Source organism: Aotus nancymaae, unplaced genomic scaffold (assembly GCF_030222135.1).
Source record: "Aotus nancymaae isolate 86718 unplaced genomic scaffold, 86718_ANA_hifiasm-v0.15.2.pri h1tg000076l, whole genome shotgun sequence".
NCBI lineage: Eukaryota > Metazoa > Chordata > Mammalia > Primates > Aotidae > Aotus > Aotus nancymaae.
Genome location: NW_026988491.1, coordinates 19,403,782 through 19,424,684, shown reverse-complemented (window position 1 = coordinate 19,424,684; position 20,903 = coordinate 19,403,782). Strand labels below are relative to the sequence as shown.

Genomic DNA, 20,903 nt, shown 5'->3' with positions numbered 1-20,903 from the left:
GGACCTTGTCCCTTTTGTTAATTACTTTATCCCCAGTGCCTCGAAAGGGCTTGCTGCATATTAGATGCTCAATTAAAATATTTGTTGCATGCATGAAGAAACCCATGAATGAACACATGAAGAGGATGGATAATTCTGAAGGAGGCGGTTAAAGCCTTTGGGTGAAAAGAGCCTCTGTGCTGGGCGCGGTGGCTCACGCCCGTTATCCTAGCACTTTGGGAGGCCACGACAAGTACATCACTTGGGGTCAGGAGTTCGAGACCAGCCTAGAGACATGGTGAAACCCTGTGTCTGCCAAATATACAAAAATTAGCTGGGTGTGGTGGTGCACACCTGTAATCCCAGCTACTCAGGAGGCTGAGGTGGGAGAATCACTGGAACCCAGCAGGCTGAGGTTGCAGTGAGCCGAGATCATGCCACTGCACTCCAGTGTGGGCAACAGAGTGAGGCTCTGTCTCAAAAAAAAAAAAAAAAAAGAGCAGCAGGTAATAGTCCTTCCTTAACACAGGCAAATATGTATTGAGGTCCTACTATGTACTGGGCACTGCATACAGCAATGACCCGGCCACAGGATGGGGAGCACACGAGCATTAGTCAGCACCTTGGGAGTCAAGATGGTGCAGGCACATGACCCAGAGGCACCCAACACATCAGGCGGGCAAACGGAGTCAGGGAAGGTCTGTGGAGAAGGCGGCGCGCTGGGCTGAGCCTGGCCAGCCAAGCAGGTGTGAGCCGCTCCCACGGGCAGTTGTTCTTTGTGAGTTCATCACAGTGCTCTGCGCCCCAGGTGGCTCCCAAGAGATGTCTCCGTCCCTTATGAGGGGCCTACCGTGGAGAGGTTATTTTGTCTACTTTACAGATTGGGAAACTGAGGCTTGTCCAGGTCTGGTGACATGTCCTAGGTCACAAGCTGGGATGACAGCCAGGATTCAGGACCCCAAGGCCCTGCCCTGCTGCTAAGCCAATGGGTCTCAGCTTCTGGATCTCAGAGCACCACCAGGGAGTGTGTGGGGGTGGATAAAATCCAGACTTAGACCCCCCCACCCCAGTCTAGTAAATGCTCAATTAAAAGCATCAGAATTGGACACGTCCTCTGGGGTTCTGCTGCATGGCTACGGAATAGGGTGCTGGCTGCCCACTGAGTAAGTTCAGGAGCTCCCAGTGCCCAAGCCCACGCCCCTCTCCCAAACACTGTCCCCCTCTGACTCACTGGACCCTGCACCCTCAGTGCTGCCAGCCACCTGCACATTCCAGAGGCCCTAGAATGCACCCGGTAGCCCCTGAGAAGCCAGAGCTGGGTGTTTCACAGATGCCATCCATTTTATCCCCAAATTGCTCTCCCATGCAGGAAGATGTGAAGTTACCCTTTGTCACCAGACAAATCACTTCCACCACAGAGCTGCTAACAACACATCTGAGCCGTGTCCATGGACTCCCCCAGGTCACTCTAGTGACATCTGGGAGTCGGGTCTTGGTAAGGCCCATGGCAGAGCAGGGATTCCCATCATCCTCCCACGAGCTCCGGGTCCAGTTCACTCTCCTCTGCTTGGCACCAAGGACTCCCAGCCCAAGGAGACCTCCAGCTTCACGTTCACCAACTCCAGCTTGATCACATGGGACTTCTGGCTGCCTCCAAATCTCCCAATATTTCACGCCCATGTTTGCAGGAGGGCTTCCCTCTGCTGGAAATAGGCTTCCTGGCCTCTTGAGCTACCCAACTAGTTGTCCCTCTGAAACTCACTTTAAGAGCCACTTCTGAGCTGGGCGTGGCGGCTCACGTCTGTAATCCCAGCACGTTGGGAGGCCAAGGTGGGTGGATTACTTGAGCTCAGGAGTTCAAGACCAGCCTGGACAACACAGTGAAAACCCATCTCTACTAAAATACAAAAAATTCAGCCGGGCATAGCAGCATGCTCCCAGCTACTTGGGAGGCTGAGGCAGGAGAGTTGGTAGAACCCGGGAGGTGGAGGTTGTGGTGAGCTGATAACATGCCACTGCACTCTAGTCTGGGCAACAGAGCAAGACTCTCTCTCTGGGGAAAAAAAAAAGAAAAAAAGCCATCTCTGGGTCAGGTGCGGTGGCTCTTGCCTGTAATCCCAGCACTTTAAGAGGCCGAGGTGGGTGGATCACCTGAGGTTGGGAGTTTGAGACCAGCCTGGCCAACATGGAGAAAGCCTGTCTCTACTAAAAATACAAAAATTAGCCAGGCATGGTGGCACATGCCTGTAGTCCCAGCTAATCAGGAGGCTAAGGCAGCAGAATCGCTTGAACCTGGGAGGTGGAGGTTGTGGTGAGCCAAGATTGTACTACTGCACCCCAGCCTGGGCAACAAGAGCAAAACTCCGTCTTAAAAAAAAAAAAAAGTCACCTCCTCCTGAAAGTCTTCCTGGATTCCCCCTCACACACACCAGTCCCTTCCCCAGCTGGGTTCAGCGCCTCCTCTGGCCCCTGTTATCACTGATTTGTGGTCTTTACTAGCTTGAGAGTGTCATGAGGGCAGGGACTGTACTTCCTAGACATCTCTACATCCCAGTACCTGACATGTGACTTGGCTTTTATCTCCACTACCCCTGCAAGGCAACCAGCCTCACCTGCATGCACTTTGGCAAGGGCCTACTCCTTCAAAGGAGCCCCTCAGAGAGGGAGACACGAGGGGCGGAGGGAACCCAGGCTGGGGGTCCAGAGACCCGGGCTGGATCTGGCCCCACGCTGCACTGGTTGTGTGGCATGCACCTTCCTGGGCAGCCTCTACTCATCTGGTCCTACATTGAAGCCTCGTAGCAGACAGACCAATTAAACTTCCAGCATCCAGCAGACAGGTCCCTTTCTAGCACAGCTGTCACGTACGTCCCTGAGAACATTTTATTCTGTACACAGTGTTATTCAGACGCCTGGGATATTCCCCTAATTTTCTGCTCAAAAGAAAAAACGGTAAACACCAAGGCAAAAAACAGGAGCTGCCACACAGGGGCTTATTTTTTAAATCAGTTTTGCAGCGGTGGGCGAGGAGAAACATCCCGTCCTGTATACGGCCTCTGCAATTTCATTTCTCTGAGTCAGCAGTTAGCACCTTTTGCTGCACATCTTTGCCGATGCCGCAGATTTCCGAGCCAAGCCTAGCCAAGCACGCATCTGGAGATGAAGCCTTCAACATTCGTGGGATTGAACCAAGACCTTTGGAAGCACAAAGATGTATTTACGTGGCCTCTGGGGTCTAACCGGCACTCACCGCAGAACTTCGGGGGGGACGATCAGCTGATCGTATTTCAGGTGTTCACGGAGCTCACTCAGGTTGTTGAAATAGGTGACTTTTTTCCCAAACTTGTGACTAAGAAAGCAGAAGCAAGAGAATAAAAAATGATTAGGCGCCAGCAGAGACGCTGGGGGCTGCAGAGAGGGAGCGGAAGTTGGCAGCAGAACAATGCAGGCATTTTTCATATTAAGAAAATGTAAACGCTGACACCACTTAAAACCCGAACATAACGGGAGCGGCGCACGCCGGGAGATATTTTGCTTTCATGAAATCGCCAATGCACCCAACACTCTGGAGAGTCTCATCTGCATAAAAATAAAAATCTGCCTCCAATTTAAATCTGCCCTGAATTTGCATAGACATAGGAGACAGCGTGGAAGTGCCAAGAAGTCCTTTTGGGGGATGCAGGCTGGGCGGGGGCAGGAAGCCATTGGCATAGAGAGAAGCTCTGAGGGTGGAGCCTGCCCCAGGGTAGCCCCAGCTGCTGGTGGTTTTGGGGTCAGTGGAGGCCTCACATTTGGCCACCTCTTCTAAGGACAGGGACTAACAAGGGTCTCCAGGTTTCTCTCCAGGATAAAGTCTCTGAGACTCCAGGGAACAGCGCAGCCGCAAGGCCAGACACGCCCTGGCCAGGTGCAGCCACTCCGTCGTCTCCCTCCCCTCGTGCCCCAGGAGAATTCACTCCTTCTCAGGGCCTGGATCTGAAAGACGGGGTTCTCCCACCGAAGTGAGGGTGGAAGACAACGCAAGGCTCTGTGCACGTCTGGTCCGCTGCCTGACGCCCGGTGGACACGCTCGCTGTGATGATTCCTATCAGCAATAGGGCTCAGCATGAATTGCAAAGTGGGGATCACTGATAGGACGTGAGCACGCCTTTATACAGGAGCCTGCAATCCTCATGTTATGACAGTCTAGGTGTGGTTTTTGCCATAAATATATCATTCAAGTTTTAGTTTGTAGGACAGTATTATTTCCTTATAGTATATCTTTAAGACACAACTTTTCTTTCTTCCCCCGAGATGGAGTCTCACTCTGTTGCTTAGGCTGGAGTACAGTGGCACGATCTCGGCTCACTGCAACCTCTGCCTCCCAGGTTTAAGTGATTCTCCTGCCCCAGCCTTACAAGTAGCTGGGATTATAGGCGCACGCCACCATGCCCGGCTAGGTTTTGAATTTTTAGTAGAGACGAGGTTTTGCCATGTTGGCCAGGCTGGTCTTGAACTTCTGACCTCGTGATCCACCGCTGCACCCGGCCAAGATATGCAACTATTGATGTGGGTAAAGAATTGTATTGTTACCGGAAAAGGGAAGTTATGTATTCTGCCAAACCGAAGATATTTTATTTTTATGACTTGAAAATAAGTATTCAAGTTGAAAGCCTTGAAATAAGTATTCATGTATTTTCAATCTTGTTTAGTTTGCCAAATAAAAATAATTCAAGTTACCATTGCAAAAACAAAAAATATGGAGATTGTGGGCTGGATGTGGTGGCTCACACCTGTAATCCCAGCACTTTGGGACGCTGAGGCAGAAGGGTCACGAGGTCAGGAGTTCAAGACCAGCCTGACCAACACGGTGAAACTCCATCTCTACTAAAAATACAAAAATTAGCTGGGCGTGGTGGCGCATGCCTGTAGTCCCAGCTACTCAGGAGGCTGAGGCAGGAGAATCGCTTGAACCCGGGAGGCTGAGGTTGCAGTGGGCCAAGATCACACCACTGCACTCCAGCCTGGGTGACAGAGTGACTCTGTCTCAAAAAACAAAAACAACCCAACAGCCCGGCGCAGTGGCTCACGCCTGTAATCCTAGCACATTGAGAGGCCGAGGTGGGTGGATCACTGAGGTCAGGAGTTCAAGACCAGCCTGGCCATCATGGTGAAACCCCATCTTTAGAAAAAAACAAACAAACAACAACAAAAAAAAACAAAAAAACAACCAAACAACCAAAAAAACCCGGAGATCATGGCAGGTAGGAGGGACAGCCGCAGCCCAGCGCTCAGCCCAGCGCCAACGCCAGGTGGTTCCTAAAGGAGACCCAGGGGAGGCTGAGCTGTGCACACGGGCTCCCCCTAGTGGACGAGGGAGAATCGAACCCAGGTGCCGGTACCCCTCAGTCACCTGTGGGGCATTGGGGAACTTTTGCCAGGTTTCTGCATTTAAGGACGCTGGCAGGTAGGAAGCCAAGGAACCCCGGCTGAAGGCTGGGGCTGCAGAATAGCCATCAAAGTGCGGTGTGCCCTTCACCCCAAGGACGAGGAGAGGGAGGAAAGTGGGGCCTGCCTTAGTCCCTGCACCCCAGCCCCTGCGGGAGTGTCCTCATGCCTGCCCACTTAGACTCCACAGGACTAGGGGACAGTCTGTCCTCTGCCGGAAGGATGCTGGAGGGTCTCCCCAGGGCTGTGAAGTGCTGTCAACGTCCTGCGTGATAGATGGGAGGAACCCACTAACGGCAAAGGGAGTCTTGCCTCTCTGCAGGAACTGTTTGTGGGACATTCATGGGGACAGAGGTGCCAGCTTCAGAGCTGCAGGGAGGCCTCCTGTGCCCAGACCCTCACCTTCCTCTCTGTGGCCTCCCTGACCCCTCCTGCAGGCCAGGCTTTGCCAAACGTGGCCTCTGGGGGCAGGCGCAGACAGGACCCTGCCACTTGCCTCTCGCTCCGGGAAAGGATCCCCAGGCCAGCTCAGCCAGGCGCTCCCAACACGGCGTGCGTGCAGTGGAATCACTGGGGTTCTTGTTAGAGCTGCAGCCGCAGGCACCACCTGCGGGGGTCTGAGTCAGGAGGGCTGGGTGAGACCCAGGGCCCTCCTGTGTGTGGGCGTTTGAGAGCCTCAGAGCTCCTCCAAATGAGGTCTTGGGGCACAGAGAGGTTATGTGGCTGCCCCAGACCTCACAGGCAGCAGGCAGCGGAGTCCAGTCCCAGCTCCAGAGCCCCAGCCTGGTTCCTGTGGTCCTCTCCCGGCAGGAACAAGGCAGGATGAGGGGTAGAACCACACACAGGCTCAGGCTGGAGGAGCCCAGCCACACCCCTCCTCCTCGTGCGACCTCAGGTGTAACCTCTCTGAGCATCAACCTCCTCTTCTTTGAAATGGGGAAAATGTGGCTGACTTCACAGCGCAGTTTTGTGGCGTCTGGCACATAAGCATACATAAGGTGCATACAATATTGGAATCAGATTAATCATAAAAGGGGAGTTTAAAAAGTTTTTTTTTTTTTTGAAGCATAATTTCACTCTTGTCACCAGGCTGGAATACAAAGGCGCCATCTTGGCTCACTGCAACGTCTGCCTCCCAGGTTCAAGCGATTCTCCTGCCTCAACCTCCCAAGTAGCTGGGATTACAGGTGCACACCACCACACCCAGCTAATTTTTTGCATTTTTAGTAGAGACGGGGTTTTGCCAGGCTGGTCTTCAACTCCTGACCTCAGGTGATACGTCCACCTCAGCCTCCCAAAGTGCTGGGGTTTCAGGCATGGGTCACTGTGCCTGGCCAGTTTAAAAAGATTTTAAAACAGGGCCAGGCATGGTAGCTCACTCCTGTAATCCCAACACTTTGAGAGGCTGAAGCAGGTAGATCATGAAGTCAGGAGTTCGAGACTAGCCTAGCCAAGATGGTGAAACCCTGTTTCTACAAAAAACAAAAATTAGCCAGGCGTGGTGGCGGGTGCCTATAATCCCAGCTACTTGGGAGGCTGAGGCAGGAGAATCGCTTCAACCTGAGAGGCAGAGGTTGCAGTGAGCCAAGATCTAGCCATTGCACTCCAACCTGGGCAACAAGAGTCTGTCTCAAAAAAAAAAGGAAAAAAGGAACTCACTGAACCTGAGGGTGGTTCCACAGTGTGGGGGCTCAGTCCAAGGGGGGGTTTTAAACACCAGGTGCAAACCCCACAGGTGTCACAGGCCAGAACTCCTGTCCATGAACTGGGCCGGCCTTGTAACCCACCGCAGACCCCCGGGCACCCTGGAGACGGGCCCTCTGTGGTGCCTGGATAGGGAAGGCCACCTCATGGACACTGAGGTGGGAAACCTCCAACCCCAGCAGGGTCCTCTCCCAGAGCAACGCGTACCTGATGAGGGGCTTGAAGAGGTTCCACAGGACCTTGATGAAGCTGGTGGGGTGCACCACGTAGAGGGCCTTCAAGTTCTTCTTGTATCTGAGGAGGGAAATGGGGGATGAGTTCAGGCTGCCAGGCTCTGAGAGACACCCCAAGTCCAATAACCACAAAGCAGCGGCCTCCACTGTGAGTCTCAGCATGTTACTTCTCTCAACAGGATCAACTTAGGGACATCCGACAAAGGAGGAAATAAACTCGGGGGAAATCAGGACCCACGGCCCCCACCAGGCGTGCCTGCAGCACTTCACAGTTTGCAGAGGCACGCGTGCAGGTCGGAGCCCTGTTTATAGGTGGGGTGGGGCTCCGGAGCACAACCTAGGGGCCAGTTGGCAACGGCTCTCAGAATGAAAACAACACAGAGCCTCTCAGCCCATGCCTCCCCTGCCAGAAGCTGACCCGGGCTAGAAGGAGCTCACCATGTTGGTTATGATGGCAGAAAACCCTGCAATAACTTAAACATCAGCTGGCCAGAGGCTGGTTCAATGAAATACAGCCTCATACACAACAGAACACCAGGTTAGCTTCCCTCTCTCCCTCCTTCCCAGTCTCCATGCTTCCTTCTTGAATCTTTCAGTCCAAAGCCATCAGGTTGGGCAAGAAAGGTGGGCAGTGGGTGGGGTGGGGACAGGGGCAGCTGACATGCCGGGACTCCAGAGGGCGAGTGGGGGATGGTGTGTCCTGCTGGGGAGACACAGCCCAGGAGGGGGGAAGGGGCATTCACATGGCCCGTGTGGGGTCAGCTGCAGGCCGCCAAAGCCAGCTCTTACCCACACACACGGGCTGATTGTCAAAATGTCAGGAATTTTTGGAAGCCAGTTGTGGAAAAGAGCCGTTGTTAAATATGAAATACTGTAAACTTACAATGAAATAAGTGATATTAAACACAAAGTTATTAAAAATTCAAAACTACCATTTCCTAATTCTTCTGCTAGCTGTCTGACTCTGTACGCTCTGAGGTCCTTCTCTTCTGTACCTGCACGGTAGACATCTGTACGATGGTGGTGACCACCCATCTCTTCCCAACTCTGTGTTCAGGGACATCACATTGGTAGCTTGAAACCGGCGAGGATGGCAGGATTTACACCACAGAAATGTGAAAATGATACTAGCCACCCTGCCAGGGGCGAGCCCTGTGGTGTGGGTACTGGTGTGAATGCATGACTCCCGATTGTGCAGACGGCTATAAACATAAATCCTGATGGTGATGTATGTGTGTGTGTGTATGTAGGTGTATGTAGATGTGTGTGTATGCATATGTGGGTGTAAGTGTATGTGTGTGTAGGGGTGTGTGTATATACAGGTGTATGTGTATGACAGTGTGTGTAGGTGTATGTAGGTGTAAGTATATGTAGGTGTGTGTAAGTATATGTAGGTGTATGTATGTGTGTGTAGGTAGGTGTACATAAGTGTACATAGGTGTGTGGAGGTGTAAGTATGTGTATGTGTTCATAGGTGTGTATAGGTGTAGGTAGGTGTGTGGTGTATGTAGGTGTGTATGTCCATAGGTGTGTAGGTGTAAGTGTGTGTAGGTGTATGTAAGCGGTATGTGTATGTTTGTGCAGGTGTATGTATATATGTGTAGGTGTATGTAGATGTGTGTGTATGCATATGTGGGTGTAAGTGTACATGTGTGTAGGGGTGTGTGCATATACAGATGTATATGACAGTGTGTAGGTGTATGGTGTGTGTAGGTGTGTGTTTAGGTGTATGTAGGTGTGTGTAAGTATATGTAGGTGTATGTGTGTAGGTGTATATGTGTGGTATATGTAGGTGTGTGTAGGTGTAAGTATATGTAGGTGTATGTGTGTGTGGTGTGTGTAGGTGTAAGTGTAGGTGTATGTATGTGTATGTGTTCGTAGGTGTGTGTAGGTGTATGTAGGTGTGTAGGTGTGTGTGTAGTGTATGTGTGTGATGTATGTAGGTGTGTGTTTATAGGTGTGTAGGTGTATGTAAGTGTGTGTAGGTGTATGTAGGTGTGTAGGGGTCTCTAAGTGTGTGTAGGTGTATGTAGGTGTGTAGGTGTATGTAGGTGTGTAGGTGTGTGTGTAGGTGTATGTGTGTGGTGTATGTAGGTGTGTGTTTATAGGTGTGTAGGTGTGTGTAGGTGTATGTAAGCGCCATGTGTATGCATGTGTATGTGCATGTAATTGTATGTAGGTGTATTTGTATTTGTGTGCATGTAGGTGTATGTAAGCGGTATGTGTATGCATATGTATGTGTGTGCAGGTGTATGTGTATGTAGGTGTTTGTGTATATGTATGTAGGGGTGTATAAGTGTATGTATATGTGTAGGTGTGTGTAAGTGTATGTACGTGTGTGTTGGTGTACATAGGTGTATGTAAGTGTATGTATGTGTACGTATACACACACATACCCTAAGTCTCCACTGAAAGGGGCCGGGAGCCGTAACACCCCAAAAGCAACAAGCACTCCTCTTGTCCAGCTCTTGGCCTCTAAACAGCATTCTCCACTACAGGGAGCCAGGGCTACTGTGCTCCTTGGAGAGTGGCAGATTCCTCAGCGGGAGCCAGAAAAAACACACCCTGCGCCAGAAAGTAAAGGAAGTGTTCAAAGAGTGACGGGGAGTGCCAGAAGGAGCCAGGAGTGCTTAAAGGGGCACCTACACGGGCAAATTTGGGACAATTTGATCATTACAATTGATCATTACAATTGATTGTTACAATTGAAATTCACAATTTGATCATTAAAATAATGATAGTAATGGACTGTAACCCACGGAATAAAACAGGAAATTTCACACATGTCCATACTGAGATAAATAAGCAAGGGGAAGAAAAAGCTCTTCCCTCAGTCAGATGCTGACTGGTCCTCAGACCACCACTGGCTGCCATCGTAGGAACAATTAAGCCAAGAAGCAACAATGAAGGTGAAAACTATTTTGACAAGGGGCAGGATATTTATATAGTCTTAAAGCATCTCTCCAAGAAATGCTAATTTACTAATTTTTTTAAAAACTCTGAAAGGAGGGGCATGGGAGCGGTCACAGCGGCTTCCAGAGTCTCCAGGAGCCCGGAGGGCAGCTGTGGCAAAGTCCACCCTGAGACTGAGCGTCCAGTGGCTTTCATTAGTTGCCACCTGTGGCAGGAACCCTTTGGTGAGGCAAGCACTCCCAGAAGGGAAGCCATGAACACTTGTGTGCAAATTCATTCACCCTTAAAAGGGATGACCTGGCGGGACGGTCTGGAGGGTGAGAAGCCAACGGCAGAGAGAACAGAAAAGAATGCGGGAAACCTGATGGGGTGTGGTGATGCAGACTGAAAACCCTTGTTGCATAAATCTCAGCTTTTTTTTTTTTTTTTGAGACAGAGTTTCACTCTGTTGCCCAGGATGGAGTGCAGTGGCAGTATCTCGGCTCACTGCAACCCCTACCTCTCATGTTCAAGGGATTCTTATGTCTCAGCCTCTCAAGTAGCTGCGATTACAGGCATGCACCACCATACCCAGCTTATTTTTTGTATTTTTAGTAGAGATGGGGTTTCACCATGTTGACCAGGCTGGTCTTGAACTCCTGACCTCAGGTGATCTACCCGACTTGGCCTCCCAAAGTGCTGGGATTATAGGCAATCTCATCTAATTATATTTGGAGCACCACTTGCATATCTCTAGTGATAGGGAACTCACCACCCCTCAGGTGTCTGCTTAGGGACAGTGAGGCTGCAGGGAAGGGGCTGTTGATTCTCCTAGGACAACCCAGGAAGGCTTCCTGGAGGAGGACATGAGCTTGGGCTTGGTCATCTCCAGTTCATACAAGTGCCCAATAAATGACTGCAAAATGCAGCAACAATCCTTTCCCTAAGACATGGGCCAGGGAACCAAGAAGTCCTTCCAAAGGTCCTACTGATAATGACAGCAGGACCCAAAAGGCAATTGGAGGGAGGACTTCTGGGATATTCCGGCACTTTCTCCCACTGTCCCGCTGACTCAGACATCTGTGAAGCAGGTTTCTGTGACAAGTTTAAAAGGACTTTGAAGAAGGAAAACCCAGAGGAATCTAGGATATCCACGTCAATGCCTACCACGGCAGTCTACGAGCCAGACATATTGTAAAGCTGATCGCTGGGCAGGACATCCCTTGGGAAAATCCTACCAGCTCCAGGCCATGGGTGAGTGGTTAGTAGTGTAGGGTGGAAGAGGGAGGCAGGGGCCTGGGGTGGGTGAGTGACCACGGGTAAGTCACTTGCTCTCTGGGGCCTGTGTCCTCATCTGTAAAATGGGGCTGCCCATCTCACCACCAAGAGCCATCAGAATGCCCCTTATCAACTATAAAAGGCTGTGCAAGCAGGAAGAGGCTTTAGTGAAGAAAGGGTCATGCAGTTGTCTCTTTGCCAGTAATTCACTGGACCACGGGTGGGCGAACGGGCACACAGGATGAACGGGCACACAGGGCAAATGGGCACACAGGACGAACCCAGCCTGCTTCCTGCTTTGGTACAGCCTGCGAGCTAAAAATGGCTTTTTGTGTTTTTAAGTGGTTGAAAAAAAATACAAAAGAAGAATATGATTTCATGACACATGAAAATGACATGAAATTCACAATCTGTGTCCATAAAGTTTTACAGGAACACGGTCCGGCAGAATTGTTACAATAGAGTGACTGGTCTGCAAAGCTAAAATACTGACTGTTTGGCCCTTTAAGAGCAAGAGTGTTGGCTTGGCATGGTGGCTCATGCCTGTAATCCCAGTATTTTGGGAGGCTGAGGCGGGAGGATCACTTGAGCCAGGAGTTTGAGACGACTCTGGGCCACATAGTGAGATCCCCATCTCTGCAAAAAACTACCAAAATTAGTGAGGCATGGAGGTACACACCTGTAGTACAAGCTACTCAGGCAGTTGAGGCAAGCAAATTGCTTGAGCCCAGGAGGTCAAGGCTGCAATGAACCATGCTTGCACCACTGCACTCCAGCCCGGGCGACAGAGTGAGACTGTCTTTTAAAAAAAAAAAAAAAAAAAAAGAGGCCGGGCACGGTGGCTCACACCTATAATCCCAGCACTTTGGGAGGCCGAGGTGGGTGGATCATGAGGTCAAGAGATCGAGACCATCCTGGTCAACAAGGTGAAACCCCATCTCTACTAAAAATACAAAAATTAGCTGGGCATGGTGGCATGCACCTGTAATCCCAGCTACTCAGGAGGCTGAGGCAGGAGAATTGCTTGAACCCAGGAGGCAGAGGTTGCGGTGAGCCAAGATTGCGCCATTGCACTCTAGCCTGGGTAACAAGAGTGAAACTCCGTCTTAAAAAAAAAAAAAAAAAAAGAGGCCGGGCGTGGTGGCTCACACCTGTAATCCAAGCACTTTGGAGGCCAAGGCAGGCGGATCACCTGAGGTCGGGAGTTCAAGACCAGCCTGACCAACATGGTGAAACCCCATCTTTAAACAAAAAAAAAAAAGAAAGAAAGAAAGAACAAGAGTGCCAACCCCTGCCCGGAATTCCAGAGCCTGGTCCAGAAGGAAGGTGAATCCCAACTGCCTCACCTTTGCTCACCCTCCACCCTGCCACGCCCCTCCCCCACTGCACACTCTGTGACCCCTTGTGGCCACATGCCTCCTCCTGCCACACGCAGCCCACACCCACGTCCCTGAAGGCTCGTGGGCACTCACTTCCTGTCGAACTCCTTGTATGCGCTCTGGAGCCAGCCCAGGGACGGCTTATTCCGGCTGTTCAGCCCGTAGTGGAAATAGATGATGGTATAATCATTCTCCACATACTGGTCCAGCATGTACTTCAAATACCTGGGCACAACACATAAGATTCAGTTATGACAATCACCTGCTCACTATTGAAACCAAATGTGCTTTCCCTATAACGGAAGCTGTGGTCACCCAGCGGGCGCCAGCACCAGGCCACAGGGAGACTCCATGTGTCATGGGCCCCAGTCCTCATTTGCCAGATGACATCTGAGGCTCAGAGGGGTTAAGTGACTTACCTGAGGTCTCACAGCTAGTAAGTGGATGTGGTAGTCCAAAAGGTGTGCTGTGGAAAGGCATCCATATCAAATACGTGGAACCTGAGAAGATGACCTTATCTGGTGTGGGAAGTAGAAAAGTTCCTTTCTAAAGTTTCCTTTCTTGTTAAAGAATAAGTGTGCTAATAACTCTGTTAAGCCCTATCCTACGTAGCTGTTAGACATGCCATGCTTACAGGCACGTAGTACATTCTATGTCCTTGTACTTTAACCAAGATATCTGTGCTGGACCTGCTTACGGGCATGTCCCAGCTCTCCATTGCTTTTACCTTTTAGAAAAGTTGTAAGTTGTTAGCCAATCGGGTTTTAGTTTAGATTGTGAGGTCTGGCTCCAGCCAACGGAGATCAGACCCAGCAGTGAGGATGACTCCAAATGCGTAAGGAGTAAATTTGTGTGTTTCCCTTTGTTCATTGTACTCTTGTGGCACGATGGCTACTGGGAGTACCCTTCCTGCAGTCCAGGAAGTAAAAACTGCATTGCTGAAGGATCCTTTGTCTCAGTGCTAATTTTTCTTTGCAGCACCGAGCATCTACTTCCAACATCTGGGGAAAAGGTCTTTGCAGGTGCAATCAAATATAGGACCTTGAGAGGAGGAGCTCATCCTGGACTACCCAGGTGGACCTTCAGTGCAACCACATGCATCCTTATAAAGCAGACACGAAGATGAGAAGTCAGAGGGGAGAAGGTCATGGGAAGACGGAGGCAGAGCAGAGCGTGATGCAGCCACCAGCCATGGAAGGCCGAGGCCCAGCAACAGCCTTTATGGGCTGGACATACAAGGAAGGGATCCTCCCTCTGCAGGGAGCATGGCCCTGCCCACACCTTGATTTTGAACTTCTGGCCTCCAGAACTGTGAGATAATACATTTCTGGTTTTACGCCACCACATTTGTGGTCGTGGTTACGGCAGCCCCAGGAAACTCACAGGGAGGATGAGCTGGGATTCAAACCCAGGAATGCTTGACTGCTCAGCCCTTGCCATTAACCCCAACACCACAGGCCCTTCCACTGCAGATTCCCTGCTGTTCGCTGCATTTCTAAGGCAAGCAATTCCTTCTTTCCGGATGAGCTTCTGAACATTTTGCTTTTCACTACAGAGGCAGAGTCTTGATGCTGTGCTGCCTGTCAGCTGCCACCCCCTGTGGTGTAGGCTTACCCATTTCCCATGGACCACTTTCCATCCTGCCCCCAACACCTAGGAAGCACTGTCTTAATGTCACCTGCGGGAAAGGGCTTGTCTTGCCATCTGCAGGAGGAAGGGCTACAGAAGGACCCCTAACCTCCACATCAGCACTCTGCAGGGCCTGACACTGAGCCGGTCAGGCGATGACCCCTCAGCTCAGGTTGTCCAGGTTCTCACCTGGAGCACCTCTTGTAATGAATCCACCCAGGTGGCCCCGCTCTCTGAGCCTGTGGGAGGGGTGTTCTGCAGACAGATGCTCCCAGAACAGCCTTGAAAGAAAGCCCTAGCAGCCTGTGCCCACCTGCAGATGCTCGGCTGGTCTTGCACTGCCCGGAAGCCTGGACACCAAGGATGTCAGCTTCTCCTTTGTGCATTTCATTTCTAAGCAACGTCAGAGTGCCCTCTGTCAAAAGCCCAGACTATGTGAACTGCAGGCCTTCTACAAGTTTGATTTTCCCAACGACCCTATGAGGCAGGTACTATTATCTCCACTTTATAGACAAGTCAACTGAGGCTCACAGAGGAGAATCAGCAAGGCGCAGAGCTGGGCTTCAAACCAAGCCGCCTGGCTCCGGTGTCTACACTGTCTTGTCTCTGACGGCCGTGGGCTGTCATCCATGCCTGCTCCCATCCCGTCATCTGCTTTGATATAGTGAAATCACGCACATCTGACCTCACACGTGCATGATTTCAGCTCACCCGTTGTGGAAGTAACTTTGACACTCCTTCTCCAGCGTATGGTCTTAAGTGCCACGTGGGCTAAGCCACTGGGGCACACTTCACCAAGGTCACCCTTCATTGACTTGCTCTCTCAGAAGAACCCAGGTCGAGACTTCCACCTGAACACAGAAGGGTGGAAGGGTCCTTGAACCATGGAGAACTCCTCATTGCTTCTCAGGATAGTCATGTTTGCATTTCGCAAATGACTTTTTCAAGAAAGGGAAACTGAGGCCAGTGTCTTTGCATGACTCATCTTCCCATGCTGGACACCTCCTCATAAAAGCAGGCACCTTTCCTCTGGCCCTAGTGCTGGGCTCCCCTGGGGTGGCTTCTGTTTGACGCACTGAAATCCTCCGGGTGTCAACGCATCTGTCTGCGTGCTCAGCACAGGAAGTCATTAACTAAATTACTAGTCGGGCTTCAAAGACATGGACTTGTTTCTTTACCCACTTCAAAAATAGGAGCACGCATCTGGCCACAGGAAAGCCATCCAGTTGGAATGGACGGGAAGGATAACGCATGGGGTGTTAGTTATTTTCATTAAGGCTGCGGGGAAGGCTAGGCCTGATAGCTCTTCTTATCAAGGTCGAGAAGCCCACAGAGCGCCTTTGCTCTCAAGAGAACAGCTCTTCCTGGATCTGGCATAGTCTCTCCCTGTGTGCCTGGTAAACACCAAGGTGGGCTGCAGGCTGGCATCTGCTCCTCACTGGGGTGAGCAGCCCCAGGGAAGGCCAGCCTCATCGTCTGGGATACCTGCACCAGGATCCCAGGTCACCCCATGAATCCTGCCGGTCTCACCGTGCAGCAGCAGCCCTGGTGGACGTCGCTCCTGGCACCTGCTCCCCACGAGGTCTCTGCCTTTGCCACGGCAGTTTCAGCTGTGGTTGGAAGATTCTTGAACAAACCAGATGTAATGCTCATATGGGGGGAAATCTCAAGAAGCAACCAGCCCAAAGTCTTCTGGGTGCGTCTACGATCCGGTCGTGCCTTTGTGCATCTTGAGTTAGGGGTTCCAGGTCGCAGCCTACTCCCCGCATCCCTTGGCTTTAACAGTTAGATGCTGGCATCTGGAAGTGGCGGCAGGCACAGCCTCCCCACCAGTGTCATGTCCCGAGCTGTCCCCAGCAGTGAGGGAGTCCTTGGCAGGCCAGGTACCATCTCATAAGGGCACATAAACATTTCCAGGGACACCCAGAAATCAGCCAGGACTTGGCCTCAGGAATGAAGCTCGACCAGTTCACCGTCGGGGAGCAAATGCCAAGGCCCTCAGAACCTAACTTCCCTTCCCTAAGACTGAGCTTCTCCCCTGGGCCTGGGGGACTCTCAATAACCCAGACAGGGATTCTGGCAGAGGTGCTGCTCTTCCCATTTCTCCAACTCTCCCCCAGCAGCAGCTCACTTGGGCCCAGGGCTTTCACCAGGAAGAAGGCTCAGTCGCCGCCTTATGAAGGCCATGTGGCCAGCACAGCAGACGCCAGCAACAAGGGACAGACGAAAGAGGTTGCAGGGTGCCCAAGGCCATACACAGGCGAGGGGCGGGTGCTTCCTGCCGAACAATGGGAAAGTCAGGGCAGAAGGTGCAGGCAGGAGGCTCACGTGGCTTTGAGGAGGGTGATGGAGGGAGGGAAGGAAGTAGGCAGACCTAAGAGGGCCCGAGGCCCGGGCCAGAGCTTAAGACTGTGGACCCAAAGCCACCCTGGGCTGGAGAAGGCTCAGTCCTCCAGGTGGGTCTGGTGGCCTGGGGGTCATGTGACAGCCATCTGAGGAGCCATGAGTCAATCTACTTTAGGTTAGCCTTTCACCCTGAACACCCAGTCTGTGCTGAGCATGCAACTTAGTGATGGAGAAGTGTGTGCACGAGAGGGGGTGTGTGCATGACAGAGGGGTGTGTGCACAGAAGGGAGTGTGTGCACGGAAGGGGGTGTGTGCATGGGAGGGGGTGTGTGCATGAGAGGGGGTGTGTGCACAGAAGGGAGTGTGTGCATGGGAGGGGGTGTGTGTATGAGAGAGGGGTGTGTGCACAGAAGGGAGTGTGTGCATGGGAGGGGTGTGTGTGCATGGGAGGAGGTGTGTACATGGTAGGGGCTGTGTGCATGGGAGGGGTGTGTGTGCATGGGAGGGGTGTGTGTGCACGGGAGGAGGTGTGTGCCTGGTAGGGGCTGTGTGCACGGGAGGGTGTGTGTGTGCATGGGAGGGGGCGTGTGCATGAGAGGGGGCGTGTGCATCAGGAGGTGTGTACATGGTAGGCGCTGTGTGCATGGGAGAGGGTGTGTACATGGGAGGAGGTGTGCACATGGTAGGGGCTGTGTGCATGGGAGGGGGTGTGTGCATGGAAGGAGGTGTGTACACAGTAGGGGCTGTGTGCATGGGAGGAGGTGTGTGCATGGGAGGGGGTATGTGCATGGGAGGAGGTGTGTACACGGTAGGGGCTGTGTGCATGGGAGGGGGTGTGTGCATGCGAGGTGTGTACATGGTAGGGGCTGTGTGCATGGGAAGGGGTATGTACATGGTAGGGGCTGTGTGCATGGGAGGGGTGTGTGTGCATGGGAGGAGGTGTGTACATGGGAGGGGGGCATGTGCATGGGAGGAGGTGTGTGCATGGGAGGGGGTGTGTGCATGGGAGGGGGGCGTGTGCATGGGAGGAGGTGTGTGCATGGGAGGGGGGTGTGTGCATGGGAGGGGGTGTGTGCACGGGAGGAGGTGTGTGCACGGGAGGAGGTGTGTGTATGGGAGGGGTGTGTGTGCACGGGAGGGGTGTGTGTGCACGGGAGGAGGTGTGTGCACGGGAGGAGGTGTGTGCATGGGAGGGGGTGTGTGTATGGGAGGGGTGTGTGTGCATGGGAGGGGGTGTGTGTATGGGAGGGGTGTGTGTGCACGGGAGGGGTGTGTGTGCACGGGAGGAGGTGTGTGCATGGGAGGAGGTGTGTGCATGGGAGGAGGTGTGTGCATGGGAGGGGGTGTGTGCATGGGAGGGGGTGTGTGCATGGGAGGAGGTGTGTGCATGGGAGGGGGTGTGTGCATGGGAGGGGGTGTGTGTATGGGAGGGGTGTGTGTGCATGGGAGGGGGTGTGTGTATGGGAGGGGTGTGTGTGCACGGGAGGGGTGTGTGTGCATGGGAGGAGGTGTGTGCATGGGAGGAGGTGTGTGCATGGGAGGAGGTGTGTTCATGGGAGGGGGCGTGTGCATGGAAGGAGCTGTGTGAATGGGAGGGGGCATGTGCACAGGAGGTGTGTACATGGTAGGGGCTGTGTGCATGGGAGGTGATGTCTGCATAGTGGTGGGGGTGGAGAGAGGACAGCCGCAGTAGGGAACTGGCACAGGAGCGGTCTGAGCACACGAGGGGATATGTGCACGGGAGGATGTGTTTGGGGGTGCTGCATACAAAGGCTAGGGGAACAGAGGTGCAGGCCCAGGAGGGGTCATGGACAGGGATAGGTCACATGCAGCCTCGGTGGCTTTGAAGTCCCCTGTGCTCATCCCTTCAAAGGGCTCTGCTCAATGTGGCAAACGGTTCCTTGGCCAAGTTGGTTTGGGAGCTGCCGGAGGCCCCCGCCCTGTTCAATGCTCTTGACGCTTGTTGATGTGGCAAATCAACAACCTTGATTTTCTACAGTCCCCATCCTGTCCCAGCTGTGGAGCCCAGGCACACCTGGGTAGCACTGGGTGTACACTAGGAACAGGGGTCCAGGCAACCCTCATTCGGCGCCTTCCATGTCCCACCACCTTCTGTCTCAGAGCCATTTCCTGGCCTTGCTTCTCCCACCCCAAACCACAGACTGAGGGGTGATTTCCTCAGTTCACACATGGGCACTGAGACAGTGACTACCCAATGGGGTAGTCACACAAAGGGACAGTGTGTGGCGGAGGCCTGGCGTTCTGCAGCCATCTCATCTGCAAGGTTGGCCTACACACAGGACCAGGGGACTGTCCCCAGCTCCAGAGGGCGGCACCCACAGCTCGGGTGGCTGAAAGGAAACCAAACGCAGCTCCCCCTGTGCTAATGAATGGTGCACGGAAGGCAGGGACCAGGGGTGGCCACAGCTGGCCCTCAGGTAGGCTCATGAGCATGGGAGCTCTGCACACCAGCAAGTCACAAAGGAGGCCCCAGAACAGGTGACTCAGAGGGAGGTGGGGTGAAGCGATGGGGACAAGCAACACAGAGAGACAGGGGTAGAAAGGGAAGACACTCACTCCAGCAGCCTCTGGTGGTCCAGCTCGTGGGAAGGTGGCATCCGGCAGCAGCTGAACGTGACAACGCGTCTTCCAAAGCGGTCGTCCCCTGGAGGAGCAGACACAGGTGAGCCTTTGCGTCACCTTCTCCTAGAAAACCCTCAGGCACTTAGCAGCCTCCTGGGCCAGCCCAGCCCGAAATGCGAGGCACAGGCAGCAGCTGAGTGAGTACCCACCACCCATGGCTTTATGCACGTGGCCCAAGTTCATCTTCCTGACCAGCCATACGCTGGAAATAATCCCCCCACTCTACAGATAGAAAACCGAGGCCCAGCAGGGTTAAGTTACCAGTGCAAAGCCAGCCGGCAGGCAGCACCAAGGGCTTAAATCGAGACACAGTTGACCTCAAAGCCAGGGTGTGGCCACTCTGATACCTCCTCCAACCCCCTACCCAGGACTCTGGGCCATGGTAGAGGCCAGCGTGGCCTGGGGGGCAGTGGCTCCTGGGCATGACCGCATGTTGGGGTACAGGAGCCCTCTCAGGAACACAGATGCTCAGTCCTGCCCTCCATCGTGGCCCGGGTAACCCTGTACTGCGATGGTCTCTTGACACATCTGCGCCCACCCCACATAGACGGCTGTGCGAAGGGGTCCCCCTTGAGAGCTGGGACTGGGTCTGCTCATCTCTGTCCCCAGAACCCAGGCTCCAGGCCAGGTGCTTAGTGAGATAAAAAGAACAGAACAGACTCCTGAAGGAGAGGGCCCTGCAGACCACCCTCCCTGTCTGCAGACACTGCCACCCCTCCTATCCCAGCCCCCACCCCGCCCTGCCCCACCCACGAGTGGCCAGAAGAGAAGGCTGGAGACCCCGTGGTTCAGACCTTCCTCCTGTCTCTACCCAGGGCCCTGAGACAGAGGGGTCCCTGCACACAGGACACCCTTTGGAAGCCTCCAGCAGCAACTCAAGCTCAGTCTGATGTCACCGCCCGTGCCCCCGCTCCCTCCACTTTGGATTCTCAGCACTTTCTCATTCCACAGCCACAGCTCGGAGACAGAGAACAGAAGGGCCGCCCCGCTTCCCAGCACCCACGGCTTCCCCATTACAATTAAACACACCAAGACACAGGTACGAACAGCCTGCATGCGACACCTGCCAAGGGTAAAAACGGGGCACAGTGCAGAGGGAGCCCAGCTCCACATCGGGTTGTCATCAGGAGTAGGGAACACGGAGATCTCCTCACTGCTGGTCCACGAGGCACCCCCAGGTCTGCCCCCACCCCCCGTCTCCTTCCTTCAATTCTTCAAGAGCACCCTCCTGCCTGGGCTTTCACCTGGAATGTTCCCCGGTCTCCTTCCTGACTCTACACCCCTTCCAGCTAAACCCCACCTCTGCAGGAAAGCTGTTGTCCCCCACCCCATCCACAGTGCCCCCAGGCCGGTCTGTGGACAGCCGGTTGCATATGGGAGCAGCTCCTCTGGC

General features: G+C 53.1%; 1 protein-coding gene across 1 annotated transcript in view; it reads right to left on the bottom strand.

Annotated features, from left to right (window-relative positions):
* ARHGAP8 (Rho GTPase activating protein 8) overlaps nt 1-20,903 on the bottom strand; it is an 81,912-nt gene that overhangs the window by 26,151 nt on the left and 34,858 nt on the right. The window contains exons 3-6 of the mRNA XM_064368200.1: nt 19,445-19,532; nt 12,986-13,117; nt 7,318-7,404; nt 3,230-3,328 (exon numbers count right to left, since the gene is read on the bottom strand). Of these exons, the coding sequence (XP_064224270.1) occupies nt 3,230-3,328; nt 7,318-7,404; nt 12,986-13,117; nt 19,445-19,532 (406 nt within the window). The remainder of the gene's footprint in view (nt 1-3,229; nt 3,329-7,317; nt 7,405-12,985; nt 13,118-19,444; nt 19,533-20,903) is intronic.